The sequence below is a fragment of the Furipterus horrens genome, unplaced genomic scaffold (assembly GCF_987537825.1).
Source record: "Furipterus horrens unplaced genomic scaffold, mFurHor1.1.pri manual_scaffold_3, whole genome shotgun sequence".
Lineage (NCBI taxonomy): Eukaryota > Metazoa > Chordata > Mammalia > Chiroptera > Furipteridae > Furipterus > Furipterus horrens.
In genome coordinates, this window is record NW_028327173.1 from 162,341,257 (window position 1) to 162,357,983 (window position 16,727).

General features: G+C 37.6%; 1 protein-coding gene across 1 annotated transcript in view; it reads left to right on the plus strand.

Annotated features, from left to right (window-relative positions):
- Positions 1-16,465, plus strand: part of MINDY2 (MINDY lysine 48 deubiquitinase 2) — a 65,514-nt gene extending 49,049 nt beyond the window's left edge. The window contains exons 7-9 of the mRNA XM_090270667.1: positions 11,368-11,541; positions 14,182-14,382; positions 15,869-16,465. Of these exons, the coding sequence (XP_090126793.1) occupies positions 11,368-11,541; positions 14,182-14,382; positions 15,869-15,997 (504 nt within the window). The 3' untranslated portion in view covers positions 15,998-16,465. The remainder of the gene's footprint in view (positions 1-11,367; positions 11,542-14,181; positions 14,383-15,868) is intronic.
- Positions 16,466-16,727: the final 262 nt, after the last annotated feature.

Consider the following 16,727-nt stretch of genomic DNA (forward strand, 5'->3'; position numbering starts at 1 on the left):
CTAAAGCCCTACCTCTCTTACTCCTGGATTAGTTATAGAAAACGTTTGTATTGCTCTCACATTTGAGCTAGGTATGTGCTAGGTGTGGGCCCAGAGTCATCCATACTCCTCAGAAATCTGAGGTAAAAAACATCAGAATTGGAATTACAACTACATAGTAAATACCGCTTAGTCATCTTGCTTTACCTGATCTTTTCAGGTCTACACTTCATTCATTTCACAAGTCACTATTGAGCATAATTATGTCTGGGCACTCAGCTAGAGTCCTAGGCCTGCAGGTTAAGCAAGGTAGGTATGGTTGCTGCCATTTAAGGACGTCCTGCTTTGACTTGGGGCAGATGTTAAATAATTGCACAAATAGTTCTTATTTCTGTTGAGATACACTCTGGAAAGGGTACATACAGCATTGCTGAGTGCTTTTAGTAGGACTTAGAACCTGACTGAGGATGTCAGGAAAGATTTCTTTGAGAAGTAACATTTAAACTGAGGCCTGAACTTTTGTTGATTTTACTCATGTGCTGTCATGGAGAGTTTAGATATGGTTTTCTCATCTCAGCCATAGTTTGGATTTGGTAACTCTTAATAAAAGAGGTTAGTTTTAGCTAGAAAGATAAAATGAGACCTGAAAAAGAGTTTTCTAGGAGTTTAATTAGTTAGCTGAATGAATGAATGAATGTATAAAAGGTTAATGAAGCAACATGTGTTCAGAGGTCCTGAAGAGTGAAAGAACTTAACTCCGTATGGAATTGAAAGAATGCCTGTGTGGCTGAAGCACAGAAAATAAGAGGCTTGAAATGAAGACTACAAAGATAGGCAGATACCCGATCTTGTTGCATTTTGAGTTCAGAAAAGAAATAGACCTTGGTTTCTTGACTGCTTAATGGTTCTTTTCATTCTCTCTTTTGGGCTCAGCAGGAACAGATAGTTCAATGGGAAACTGAGGTCTCTGGCTGTCATTGGTGATTGTTATACCACCTCCCCAAAATGAGCTCTAGATGTTCCCTTTTCTGTCAAGGCATATCCTGGACCAGGAATCCTTTACTAGTCCGCAGGTTTTCCCAGGCTTCCTGTGCAGCTGGGGCGGGGTGCCCCTTCAGGAACACTTTCTATCATATGTCTGTTTCTGGCCTAACTGTGCCTTTCTGTGAGATAATGATAGCTCAGAGAATGTGTGCATTCTGCTGTTTCTGTCTGCTTCTATTGGGTTGGCCAAAAAGTTTGTTTGTTTTCCACAAGATGGCTCTAGTTGTGCTTGGTTGTCTTTAACTTCATTTGAAACAATTTAGTTAGATTGTGTTGTGACAGCTGTCATATCAGTGTGCATTTTTTTAAAAAAATCAAAATTGGTGAATTTTTGTGTAGCCATTTTAATACTGAAGATGGAAGAAAATATGCAATGTTTTTGGCACATTATGCTTCATTATTTCAAGAAAGGTAAAAATGCAGCTGAAACGCAGAAAAAGATTTGTGCAGTGTATGGAGCAGGTGCTGTGACTGATCAAATGTGTCAAAAGTGGTTTGCAAAGTTTTGTGCTAGAGATTTTTTGCTGGGCAATGCTCTGTGGTCGGGTAGACCAGTCGAAGTTTATAACAATCAGATTAAGACATTAATTGAGAACAATCAATGTTCTGTCACACAGGAGATAGCCAATATATTCAGAATACCCAGATCAGTAAAATTATTGGTGAAAATGAAAAACGAGTCTTTTATTTTACAGAAAAAAACTTACGGACTTTTTGACCAACTCAGTAAGTTTTTCTCAGTAAACCTATTCTATAGTTAGTGTATTATCATTGGGGTGTGTCTCCTTGACCAGTGTATGACATAAAGGTACTTTGGACTTTGAGGCAAGAGTGAATGGAGATTTAGTCAGGAGAATATTGCAGGAGGCCAAGTAAGATGTTATAGTGACTTGGACTAGGATGGTAAAGAAATACAGAGTAGATAGATTCCATAGACATTGAGGAGATACAAGCAGCCAGCTTTGGTGATTAGGATGTGAAAAACAAGAAAGAATGATTTGTGGGTTCTGAGCATGAACAGTTGGATGAATGGTGATGCTCTTTATTGAAACAGAGACTACTGGAAGATAAGAAAGGTAGGAGTCAGCCTTGGAACCATTATAGCTGCATCTGAGGCATGACTTCAAGTAGAAATGTTGGGAAAGTTGTTCAAGACAGGAATGATTTTTGTGTATATATAGTAATTTAGCAATATGATGAGATTTACCACAAAAATATGGAAGGAAAGAAAAAAGAAGGCCTAGAACAGAGATTTGAGGAGTGGAAATATTTAAGGATCAACTAGAGGAGGATGAACTAGCAAAGGAAACTGAGAAAGAAAAGAATAAAAGGAAAATCTAAAGAATATAATATCAATTCCAAGAGGGCTACAGAGTAGGTAGCCACAAACTGGACTTACAGCTAAATTATAGAGCAATCAACCTGAATAACCAACTGAAGGCTAGCTGAACTGAGACATTATAACCGAAGATTTATAGAAAAGGCCACATGAAAACGGGTAAGAAGGGTGGAAACATGGAAAGGGCTAGGCCCCACACCCAGGTAGAGGCTGAAAAACTACCTCCCCCCAAGAGTGTGGGATCTCAACCCCATGTAGGGATCCCCAACCCAGAGCAACAGGAATGGGAAGAGGAGCCCGCATGGCATCTGGTAGGGAAAATCAGTGGGGATTCAGTCTGCCTGGGAAACTCAGATGTCACCTTCAGGGAGGCGAGCACTCCTATTGTTATAGCACCAGCCTGGGGAGTGCACTGCCTGGTCCCTGACAAAGCCATTCTGCTATACTCAGGTCCTGCGGAGGGGGCTGCAGGCTGCACCCAGCAGTGACTTTTGGGGTCTTTTTTCTGGGGAGGCTTCCGGCGGAGACTCAGTGACTGAACTGTATGGCTTTCAAAAGAGAGCTAGTCTTTCATACCTTGAGCACACAGGTGGCTATCCACGCCCCTCACCTGTCAAATCACTCAGCCAGCCTCATTCTGTTGAGATGAGTCACATAGGAGGACCAGAGCGCTGCAGAGAGCTGGGATTTTTGGAGCATATCTCATGGCGAGGCTTTTGTTGAGGACCAGACAGGTGGGTGGGGCTATGTGGATACATTGCAGGGGGGCCACTCCTATCTCCCCCTGTGAGCTCACCCTGCACTACCCCAGGATGGGGAAGAAGTCCCTGCCGCCCATCCTATGGGATCGCAGGCACCACTCCTAAAGGGAGACTGTTTGGAGCAGGCTTGACAAGTCTCAGATACCCTTGGGCTCAGTTCCGCCGCTGGGAAGGAAGAGGGGCTAAGAGCTGGGACATTCAAATTGTGAGTCCCTCAGAGTCTGTGGTCTGGGACCGGGACAAAGTGCTTAGCCCCGTTCTGTGGGCTGGGCTGGTGTCACCCCCCAATGGGGAGACTTTTGATTTGTCCTGAGCCCAGTGGGTCTGCCCTGTTGAGCTTGCTCTTGCAGAGGTGGCGGCTGACCGAACACAACCTGAACCTGCGGGGCGACCATCCAGGGGGAACTAGAATTGGAGACTTGATGACAGAGACAGAGACTGGTTTGGCTCTGGAGTAAGGGCCACTTTCCCCTCACTGACTCACTGAATGCCTGGCCACATGACCCCCAAACAGGGGGCCCACTAGCCGTGTCCTCCTGGCTCCAGTTGCTCCATCTCACCAGGCTGGCAACCTATAGAAGGGTCTGTAGGTTGTGGCCAGCCTAGGTCCACTCTATAGCCTTTCTTTGGAAGATTCGGGAGGAAGCGCAGGCAACCTCAAGGGAAGGCGGAGTTGGAGACGGATGGAGGCAGACCTCAGGGAGCCTTGGACCTTTTACAGTTCTGCTGACCCTTATACATAGATGCACCCCTCCCTTGCACACCCAGACCCTGTAGACGCAGCCACAAACAGTGAACAGTGTGGTAGCTCCAACAGGTAACCCGAGGCCAGTTACACACAATGTCTGACATCATGTTACCTGAACCTTACCCAAGTGGACCCAGAACCAACACAACCAGTAGTGGGCTTCACAACACACTAGAGCTCAACCCAAGTGGCACATAAGCGGCACACCCAAAGGTGGATTCCAACAGGCACCAGACCCTGCTGAAAACAACTCTGCCTCGGAGCAGCCCCTGGCCAGTGTCTCATACAGGGTAATTGAAGTTTACCATTATAGTCAGCCAGCCTGAAGGGTTAACTCCACTCAAAAAAGGGCCAACAACATTCAAGGCTGAACTACAATGGGAGGGTGCACATAACCCATAAGAAACATTTTTGGAGCACAGAACTCAGATGAGCTTGAAGATTGTGCCACTGAGCCCAACAAGACACCTTCATCACAGAGCCATCATAACAAGCATGGGAGTCATAACAGATATGACTAACACAGAGAGACAAATGGGGAGGCAAAGAAGTATGACCCAAATGTAAAAACAAGAGAAATCCCCAGAAAAAGAATTATATGAAATGGAAGCAACCAAGAGACCAGATGCAGAGTTTAAGATAATGTGTATAAGGATACTTCAGGACCTTAGGGGAAGAATAGATGATCTTAGTGAGAACTTAAAGACATAGCATTAAAAAGGACATAGAAATCTTTTTTTTTTTCAAGTCAGAAATGAAGGATACACTAGAAGGAATCAATAGTAGGTTAGATAAAGCACAGGGTCAAATCAGTGATTTAGAGGACAAGATAACAGTAAGCACCCAAGCAGAGCATCAAAAAGAAAAGAGTCCCTAGCTGGTGTGGCTCAGTTGGAGTGTCGTCCTGTAAACCGAAAGGTGGGTTTGATTCCTGGTCAGAGCACATGGCTAGGTTGCAGGTTTGGTCCCTGGTTGGGGTGTGCAAGAGGCAACCAATCAGTGTTTCTTATATCAATGCGTTTCTCCCTTTGTTTCCCTTTATCTTCTACTGCTCTCTCTAAAATTAGTGGGCATGTCCTTGGGTGCGGCTTAACATGAGAGAAAGAAAATTTTTTTAAATAAGGAAAATTAAGGGACCTGTGGTACAACATCAAGGGTGACAACATCCACATCATAGGGGTACCAGCAGGAAAGAAAGTCAGCAAGGGGTAGAGAACCTATTTGAAGAAATAGTGGCTGAAAAGTTCCCTAACCTGGTGAAGGAAAAATCACAAAATTTCAGGAAACACAGAGTCCCAGTCAACATAAACAAAAAGAAGCCCACACTAAGACACATCATAATTAAAATATCAAAGGTTAAAGACAAAGAGAGAGAAAGAGCAGGGGGGAGACAGTTACCTACAAGGCAGCTCCCATAAGGCTGTCAGCTGATGATCTCAACAAAAACTGGAAGCCAGAAGGGACTGGTAAGAAGTATACAAAATGATGAAAAGCGTGGACCTACAACCAAGACTATGCTATTCAGCAAAGCTATCATTGAAAATTTAAAATTGAAGGTGAAGTAAAGAGTTTCTTAGACAAAAAAAAAACCTTAATGAGTTCGTTACCATCAAGCCAGTATTGCAAGAATGTTAAAGGGCTGCTTTAAGAGGAGAAGAAATAGAGGACCACAAGTATAAAGAATAAAATGGCAATATATAAGTACCTATCAATAATAACTTTAAATGTAAATGGATTAAATGTTCCAATCAAAAGACATAGGGTAGCTGAATGAATAAGAAAACATGATCCATACATGAGGTCTGTCAGGAAAAAGTCCAGCCATTGTTAATATGACGGGAATGGTTTGCATGACATCAGTGTAACCTGGCAGCCAAGGAGAGTGGACTGGAATGCGCATGCGTGAATAATGACTTCACTGTAATAGTCATTGGGGATGGTAGATGCCGTTGAATGAGCATGTGTTCTGTGTGGCTGTCACATTCAAAATGAGCGAGTACAGCAATGAGTCTGCATCAGGTTTTGCATTAAGTTTGAACATAGCTCCATGGGAACTATTCAGATGATTCAGAAGGCTTTTGGGGACGATGCAATGAGTGCAGCGTAAATAAAAGTGTGGCACTAACACTTCAAAGATGGGCGAGAGTCTGTTGAAAGTGATCCACATTCTGGAAGGCCTGCAACAAGCAGGACACCTGAGAATGTTGAATGTGTACAGGCTGCAGTCAACACAGATCAGCAACAGCTGATAGTGCGAGAACTATAAGCTGATCTGGGGATTCCAAAAACTGAGGTTTTAACGCAGGATCTTGCCATGAAATGTGTCATGGCAAAATTCACCCCTCCTACCAGTCTCAGTGTAGTTTCTTCTTTAATTATATAGTTGTAGGACTTTCGTGCAGCTTGATTTCTGACAGTTCTGAATGATGGTTTTTCTATAGTTTAGTTGTCATTTTGATGTGATTGTGTGAGGAGGCAAGCCGTGTTTATCTTTGCCACCCTCTTGACCAAAAAGTCCAACAATTTTGACATACTGTTTTTCTCTTTTTGCTTATACTTCAGTATGCATCTCTAAACATTTTGCTTTCAAATAATCACAGTACCATTGTTGCTTCTAACAAAATTAACTATAATTTTTAATGTCATCTAATACCCAGTCCATAATAAGATTTCCCATTTCTCTCCATGTGGTTTATGGTTAGTTTGTTCAAATCAGGATCTAATCAGGGACAATGCATTACATTAGGTGAAGTAACTCCATTTTAATATGATGCAAATCTTGTGTTTTCCAGGGATCTTACGAGGCTTTCGGCTGTTTATGCACCATTACAATCCTCTCCATCCTATAGCCTTCATTCTCTTTGAACTGTAATTCCAGTTCTAAGGGTCTTTAAATAAGACACTGCTTTATTTCTGGCTGAGTACCCAATGTTTAGAAGAGTCAGAGACACTTTGCCTTCTCATTGATCCAGGGACTGATTAACTGGATTTACAATAGAATTTATAACACTAAGTGGTGTCTGTAACTAGGGACCTATAATAATAATAAACTGACAGTCAGTCATAAATATCTACAAATTTATTATTTTATTGTTGGGGCTTATTTTTAACTAGAATTTGCAGAAAGGATCTTTATGCTTTCTTGTACCCATATCATATGCCTTTATCATCTCAGGACCAAGACCAACAAGGAAGATGTCCATGTTGGCAGCACAAAAAGGATTACAGTAGTCCCTCTCTATATCGCGGCCTCACTGTATTGTGGGATTTTAAAAAATATTATATTATTTATCGTGGATTGTTCGCTATATTGTGAGATTTTGCAGTACTGTATACATATGTTGTTAAAGTTATGTAGGTTTAAGAGTGTAGAATAAATGTAAGGTTCCTACCTCGCACGGGGAGGGGGGTGGTCTAGAACGTAATACCTACGATAAGTGAGGGAATACTATACTTAGGGAAAGTCATTTCCAGCTTCTTTTATTGGTTGTATCAGTTTTCTTAGGAATTTACTAAACTGTAACTTGTGTGTAAAAACCTTCGTCATCTGAAGTCTTTTGGAACTTTAAAGATGTATGAGCTGTGAATTTTTATTTGACCAAAGGGGAGGTATATGTCTGCTACAGCATTCTCCAGTACTATACTTTTGTTCTAACTCCTATCTCTAGACATTGGGTAGACATTAGGTTAGACTTTTTGGTGACTCTCTGTACAACAAAGCCTTGGAGAGTATAGATATTTCTAAAACTTATATCTGGACAAAGTTTTCCCCATTTATTAACTTTACTATTCCATCTCCATAGACTTTCTGTTAGGACTTCTGCCATTGCAGAATCACAGTGGATATGTTAATCAAATTGACACACACACACACACACACACACCACCACCACCACCACCACCCCCCACCCCCCCACTCCGTATAATGTCTGTGAGTCAACCTCACATTTTCCAGCTATCTACCATAATATGACCTATGGTTTTGATTGCAGTTTTTCATCACATTTTTCTGACCACAGGTACTTTGACTTCCTGTTGTTGAAAAGTCCTCTTATCATTCCTAGCTTTGTGCCTTTTATCATTCCTAGCTTTGTGATTTACCATTCCTAAACTTTGGACAAGTACATTCTGCTGTTTCCTCCATTACTAGAAAGAATCAAGTCCAGCTCCTGTTGGTTATTAGTTATAATAGCACTCCCCTTGAATTTTTGATTAAACTATTCATCTCTCATCTGTCCATTGGCAGCAAATACATATACCCCCAATTTCTGCTCTCATTTATGTTACCTTGCTCCATATACTTCCACCTAATCTTTTTTTTTTTTAAGATTTTTTAAATTTATTTTTAGAGAGAGGGGAAGGGAGGGAGAAAGAGGGAGAGAAACATTGACGTATGAGTGAAACATCTATCGGTTACCTCTCGCACACCCCCAACTGGTCCACGACCATGTGTCCTGACTGGCCACCTCTTGCTTTGTGGGACAGTATTCAATCAATTGATCCATGCTGGCCAGTGCTTAATTTAGTTATTTTTAAAAGGTGATTGATGCATCAAATATGTCACTTTTTTTTTTTTTAATTGGGGCAGGGGGTAGAGAAATGTGGAAACAGAATAAGGAAAGTGATAAATTCCATAGTACAGGCAGAGAAATTGATCTTTTTCTCTTAAATAGGAGACAGGAGAAGGAGAAAGATAGAGAAATTGAGGTAAATAGGTGATAATCATGAATCTAATGTCTTATATTTATTAAGTACTATGTGCCTTGTATTGTGCTAAGCACTTTATATTCATTATCTCATTTAATTTTCACAGCTGTGACTATTACTCCTTTATCACTTCACAGCTGAGAAAACAGGTTTAAAGGCCCTAAGTTACTTGCCCAAGACCATTCAGCTTGTAAGCAGCGCCAATCTGACTTCAAGTTCACATTCTCAACAGCTCTGCCTCTCTGGGTAGACCTATTTGTGGGTAAAATTTATGTTTGTTAGGTAGGAATAAAGTTCATCTTCTAATTTATAAAATACACTAGAAATTTTCAGATCTGTCTGCATATCACTTCATAAGAAAAGAAAACTGAAATTCAAAAATAGTAAGTAATTTGAATCCAAGCCAGTTAACCAAAAATGTTCAGGTAGTGCTTTCCTCTGTATTTTAAAGGCTGGAATTACTTATTTTTTTATTACATTTGCCAAGTTTTATTTTATCAATTTACAAATTGTAATGATATTGTCATTATGTTATTCATACTCAATATGAAACTATCAAGATATTACCAGTTTTCTTTTGTTATTCAATTGCCTATTTAAAAAAATTATTAAAATTACGTCGTTTTTGTCATTTTTATATAATTTATACATTTTATATGTGAATAATTTAAGAATTTAATACATGCATCCTGTCTTAGTTATTTTTTAATGAAGTTAGTATTTTAGAGGCTAGTGAATGAGATTAGAAGAAAGAGTCAGGGCTTAGAAAAGAAAGCTTTGACTAGATAGTGTAGCAAAAGTGATGGGGTATGAAAGCAAAAGTACAGTATTCCGTATTCTTGATAGTAATTTAACTATGACTCTCAGGAAAAGGGGGCCAGAGGTGTTCAGTACTAAACGAATAAACAGTTTGCTATTCTATACTGCAATTATGTAAAAAACTATTGAGTAATAATCAGCATTGTTGATGGTGGACAAATTAAAGACCTTATTGATAAATGTCAAGAAAGAGGAAGACATTGAGGCTGATGGTCTTTGAGAAGACACATCAGTTATACCAGGAATGGGATACCTTTTTAGAGAAAACATATAAATATTCATATGCTCTGGATGATAATAGTTTTATTAGAAACCATCCTAGAAATTACCCATCCTAAAGGATTATTTGGAGAAAAATTATTGGTAAGATTATGGTTCCTCCCCTAGCACACAGCCCATCTAATATATGATTTACATAAAATAAATTATAAAGCCTAGATATCATATAATGGTATGTTGAAATGTATTGTGATAAGTATAAACAGAAGGGTCAGATTTATTCAATAGAAAACTGGCTGGAAAGGCCTCTTTTTTTTTTTTTCTTATATTATCCTAGGATGAGGTAGACTCTAACTGGGTATTAAAAATATGTTACAACAGACAGTGAGGATCATGGCTGTGGCCCTCAAGGAGCTTGAAATATATTGAGAGATGATTAAGTAAGCAGACAACTTCAATTCAATGTATAAAGTGCTATTACCAGACTAAGGTGAGATTATTACTTTCTATGATATGAATCTTCAAGCACTTAGCATAGTGCTGAGCATATGATAGGCATTCGAGTATTTGATAAATTGAAACATACCTGATTTTGTAAAAAAACATTAACCCAGATTTAATTTTTGCTTAAAACAATGTCTTTAAACTTTATATCGAAATATTTTTCCTTATGAATACTTTCCATGTTGCTATAATAATTTCAATGACTATATAAATTAATCAGTACCTACAGCTAACTCTTGAATGTAAATGGTAGTAGACATTAGGAAAGAAAGACTTTGTACTTTAGGAAGAGCCGTGTCCCACAGTGAACCCATAATAAATGCTCAAAAATAATTACTTACTTTTTAAAGCTTCAGAATTAATTCAATAATTTCTCTACCTACACCATCAAACTCTTTAAAGGAATTTCTTATTCTTAATTATTAAGATTAATTGTGATGATAGGAGAGAATGTGAAAGTTATGATTTTTGTGCAGTAATAAACACTGTATTAACCAGTGGGAACTCTGAGCAAGTAAATGAAAGTCACATCCTTGGCAAATCTGAAGAAAAATGGCTTACAATTCTTGTGTGATACATGAGGGACACTTTACACATGATTGGAGTTAGAACTAAAGCATATGAAAAATTAAGAGGCCAATGCTAAATTCTTTGGTAATGACTTAAGGCCAGAAATATAGAGATCAGAACATATAGTCTGGAGAATAAGGCAGGAAAACAATCATGGTATAGTGTGATTCAGTGCTACAACAGAAATAAGTACAAAGTACTGTTGGTATATGAAGGAGGAGTAGCTAATGGTACAGAGAAAGGAAAAATTGGTGTTAATTCGATAAGTCATATAGGCTTACGACTACAGGCAATGTGATATTATTTTATTTTGACTTATTTGTTACCTGAGATATATTCTTAGGAACTTATATAGTACTTTTCTATTTTGTGAAATGAGATTATAAACCCCCAAAGGCTGTTTATAAGTCATTTAATTGTTGAGCATGCCAATAGCACCTCAAATTATAGTATAATTCCTCATTATACTGTGGTGTACCAATTATAAACTATATTCAAAGCCAGGTAGGTTTAATGCAGTGAGCAAATAAGATATCCACTCGGTCTGCTATTAATTATGTTTTGCAGATTTAGTTAGTAGGAATAATTAATATGCTTTAAACATATAGGTTATAAAATTTCTCTTAAATATTAGTTTTAATTTAATAATCTTTTTTCTTTTGTTTTTTTTTATTAAGGGTCTATTGTATTTGCTGGTAACAGACCAGGGGTTTCTTACTGAAGAAAAAGTTGTTTGGGAAAGCCTACACAATGTTGATGGTGATGGAAATTTCTGTGACTCAGAATTTCATCTGCGGCCTCCTTCAGATCCTGAAACTGTATACAGAGGACAGCAAGATCAGATAGATCAGGTAAATTTGTTTTGGCTTCTTTATATTGTTTAAAATGCTCATTCCTTTCAAATGTGAATTTAGTTATCCAAAACTAAAGATTTATTCATTAATATACTTGTGAAATTTTCCTGACACTTGCTAAATAGGTAAGTGGTCGTTCTGTATGTACATTAGCTATACACTCTGGTTCAGAAGACCAGATCATATAGAACTGTGAAGATCACGGTAAAGAGTTTGAATTTTATTACAATTGTAGTAGAGAAGATACTCCAAGTATGTTACACGGAAGTGACATGATCTACTTCACCATTAAAAAAATTTTTTTTTCAGTTATTTTTAGAGAGAGGGGAGGGGAGGGAGAAGAGAAGGAGAAAAACATCAATCAGTTGCCTCTTGCACACCCCCAACCGGGGACCTGGCCAGCAAGCCAGGCAAGTTGCCATGACCAGGAATTGAATCAGTGACCCTTCGGCTGTGGGACAACGGCCAGCTCACTGAGCCACACCAGTAAGAGCTACTTCACCATGCTAGGTGGCCCTCATTGTGTGGCTCAGATGGTTGGAGTGTGGGGCACATGCACAAGGTGGCAGATCAATGTTTCTCTCTCTCTCCCCCTCCCCCTTTTCCCTCTGGGATCAGTGGACATGTCCTTGGGTGAGAATAAATAAATAAATAAATAAATAAATAAATAAAGGAGAGAGAGAAAGAGAGAGAGAGAGAGAGAGAGAGAGAGAGAGAGAAAGAGAGAGAAAGAGAGAGAGAGAGAGAGAGAAAGAGAAAGAAAGAAAGCACTGCTAGTTGGAGGCTACAGAGGTAGGACACAGGTATAGAGATTAGTAGGCCAAGCAAGAGGTGACGATGGTTAGTCTTGGGTAGTAGAGAGAAAGAGATGAGTGCATATTTGGGATATATTTTGGCTAATCAGATCATGTAGAAAAGAGGGAGTCTTGAAGATAGCATGCACTGGGTAAAATGTAGGTGAGTATTCTACACCTTAGAGTCCAAGTTAAGGAAGAGTAGATTAGTGAGTAGAATTCCCATTTAAAACTGCAACAGATAAGATTTTGGCCTGCAATAGGTAAGCAGGCTTTCCACCACAATGTGTTTATTACTAGAAGTATAACAGTGATGTAACTTCTCCAACTGAGCCTGAAATATGGTTATGTTAAATGGTTAACACATATTTTGCTAATAACAATTTAAGTGCATAGAGACTGGGTTCATTTAGCCAATATTCATTGAGCAGTATATTCCTGGCACTGTAACTAGGTCCTGGGGACACAAAGATAAATCATTCAATTTTGCCTTCAAAGATTCTGCAGTCTTGCCTCAAAGATTCTGCAGTCTAGCAGGGAAGGCAGTTATTTGACCAACTAATACTATACATTGTGTCATGATGGCAATTTGAATAGCAAACTTTGAATGCACAAAAGTATACTTGATTCAAACAATGTCAATATTTCTGGGACTTTTGGCTTTCCTTTGACCATCATAATAATAAACATAACCCTTTTCTTTCAGAAGCTGTATACGGGCATTGTTTTTTAAATATTACTTAAGAGAAATGTGCACAATTTTTCAATTTCATTATATGTACAAAATATTGGAGCAGAGAGAATGAATGTAAAGCAGTAGATTGCCACAAGTGGTACAGTTGTAAGGTATTGAGACTTTACACACACACACACACACACACACACACACACACAAATGCAGTAGCAAGGAAGGAGTGGATTTAAGACCATGGGACTTGGCAAAGAGCAGAGTTTCAAGAATTGAGGAAAAAATTGAAGGATAAATTCTTGCTACTAGTAAGATGGTCAAGCTAAATAGTACAAGTACTTCACTGGCAACATATCCTATGTAGTTTTAAATTTTTTTATTTTGAGGAGATGCACAGAGTAGTCAAGTTTCATTCAGCACTAATTCTTAACGAAAGTGTGTGTTAAGCTAGGTAATATAACCTTTGACCAAAGATACATCACTTTTTCTCGCGAGAAATAATCTGCATGTGTATATGCGAGGGAAAGGTAATGGTTAAGTAACTGAACATGACTGTATGGTGGACAACTCTGTTGACTTTAAAAATCATTTTGTGGAAGAGTATTTAATAAATATGATAATTTTGGGAAATTCTTATGATATTTTTTAAACAAGACTTGTCACATTAAATGGAAAAGAAAACAAGATTATGATAATTTTAGGGGTTGAGAGATGTGTTTGAGTTTGTATAAAAATGTAGAAAAACTGGGTGGATATATATTAATTATTAATAGTAGTTATCTCTGTGTAATAATATGGTAATTCTAACTTTCTTATTTATAGTTTCATATTTTGTCCTAATTTTCTACAGACTTTTTTTGTTTTTTGTTTTGGTAAATAGGGGAAAGTTTTTTAAAGCTTTTGTGAATGTTTTATATACTATTTCTAGAAAGAATTTCAAATGAATTCCAAAAATATTTAGGATAATTGCAGCATCACTGAAATAAGTTTATATTCCCAAACAAACACTTAGATAACTTTGGTTTTTACATTTAACCTCTGGTATGTTTTTTAAAAGCTATTCTCATAGTTTTCTAGATATAATCTCTATATTTACACTTACTAGTTCTTGGGTAAAGTCTCATAGCTAAAGATGGTTATAATTTAATTTCTTAGGACTACCTTATAGCATTATCTCTTCAACAAGAACAACAGAACCAAGAGGTCAATTGGGAACAAATACCTGAAGGAATCAGTGATTTGGAACTAGCAAAGAAACTCCAAGAGGAAGAGGATAGACGGGCTTCTCAATATTATCAGGAACAGGAACAAGCAGCCGCTGCTGCCGCTTCTGCTTCCACTTCTACACAGGCTCAGGTAAAACCAGTGTTCTTATTCTTAAATGTAATGATCACTTTAACCATAAAAGCATTCATGCTGAGATACAGATTTTTAAATTAGGTATTCAATTGACTCTTCAATTATGTTAGCATTTTAGCAGCCATTAGATTTTATAACATTATCCTATTTTTGTGATTATTTTAATATTTATATTTTCTCATTTAGTGAAGTTATTTTTCCTAAGGTTCTGATGACAAGATTTTTCAAACTTATTTTTTTAAGTTATTAAATAGCTGCAAAGAATATAAATCAATTGAAAATCTTTTCTGTCAGTTAGAGGATAGTATGAGGTACTAATGGAAAGAATGTAGACTTCAGAACCAGATAGCTGTGGATTTGCATTTCCTGTAACACCTTGGGCAAAGCCCTCTGCCTCTTATCCTCACTTGCCCTGTCTGTAAAATAGGTAATACTTAACTCTTAGGTTGTGATTAAAAATAGCTAAACTCAGTGTCTGACATGTACTAAGTATTCTACAAGGATTAGCAATTTCCCACTTTTTTCTTTTTCCAGTTGAATGTTTTAAGCACTGAAAATGTGACTGCTATGTGGGTTTCTATATGTTAAATCTAATTGCATTAAATTAAAAAAAAAAATCCCCTTCTTATGTTTAACTGTACCTTGCCAGAATTGGGCCTTTGATTTGTGTGTATAAGAAAGCAAGATGCCCTTTAAGGACTGACGAAGATTAAATGTAGAGGTCTCCAGTAAAATACATACCTGTTTCTAGTTCAAATATTGACTACCGCAAGCTTAAAAGTTAAGACCTACCATTTATGATTAACTTTTCATTTAAAAATGTCTCTTGTTTCATCGAATACATTTATTCCACACTCTCAGTTTTCAGGACTTTTGTTCTCCTTTTAAAATCTGCCTATTATGGTATTTACTGTGGCCTTGGCAAACTATTGTAGTTTACCAAATGGTGTCACTTTCATTAACCTTTTCCAAACTGCAGCATAAATATTTCTTGAATTTGAGGCTTCCAGCAGTATAATCTTGATATATTTTTTAAAATAATTTATTTATTTGTTTGTTTGTTTATTTATTTATTTGTAGAGAGAGGGGAAAGGAGAAAGAGAGGGAGAGAAACATCACTGTGTGGATGCCTCTCACTCACGCCCCCAACTGGGAACCTCACGTGCAACCTAGTCATGTGCCCTGACTGGGAATCGAACCAGCGACACTTGGCTCACAGGCTGACGCTCAATTCACTGAGCCATAGCAGCCAGGGCCAGGATATTATTTATTGTTAGAAATTCTATTTACTTAGTCTAATGGATACATTCATTATATCTAACAAGAATGGTAGAGGCAATTACTTAGATATGATGTAACATAAGTCTGCACACCTATAGCTTCTTTTTCTATTGAGAAGTCCTTTCACTCTTGTGGTTTTTCTGTCTAGATAACTATCAGTACCTTAGAAAAGGTAATCTCTTCCTGTTTATTTTTCCTAAAGCAAAGCCAGCCGGCACAAGCCTCTCCATCAAGTGGAAGACAATCTGGAAGTAGTGAACGTAAACGAAAGGAACCTCGAGAAAAAGATAAAGACAAAGAAAAGGAAAAAAATAGCTGTGTTATTTTGTAATAAGAGTTAGATTCTATTGGAATCATCTATGTCTTGAGAAACAAAACCACGGGAGGAAAGGAAGAAAAAACGATAAATACCGTCTGTGCCTGATTTCCCAATGTATTTTGTTCATGTTTTTCAGGGGAAAAGTTGTTACTTAGCTACAATCAGACTTTTTTAAGTCACACAGTATACTCTTTATGAGCTGGAGTTTCATGTTACAAGTTGGAAATGCTGTGTGTTGTCATTCATGAAAAATACTGCACTTGTAGCCAAATAAGCAAATCACAGCAAATTTTGTGTCATAATGACATTCATAACTCTTATCAGTTAGTAAGCTATTCTATCTTCTGTTCTAACAATGAATGGAGGTAATTGATTTTGTCTGATTCCTTCCTGAAAGCTAAATATTAGCACAATAGTTTCCAAAATTAATTTTTACAATGTTAATTATGAGCTAATAATCCACAAGAAACCAGGGGTTTAATATAGGGATTTAAAAAGGAAAAAAAAAAAGAAAAAATAACAGGAATAAATAACTCTTAATTGTATATCAGACTAGTTCAGCCCTTGAACAGCTTTACCTTTCTTTAGGAATGTACATTTTAGATATTATCCTAAGAACTGATAATGGAACTTGGATTTAATTAGATAGAAAAAGTAAAGATTTGTATTTCTTTTCTAGTAGCAAAAATTTACATAACACTAATCTTATATCTTATTAAAATCAGATATTATGACTTTGTAG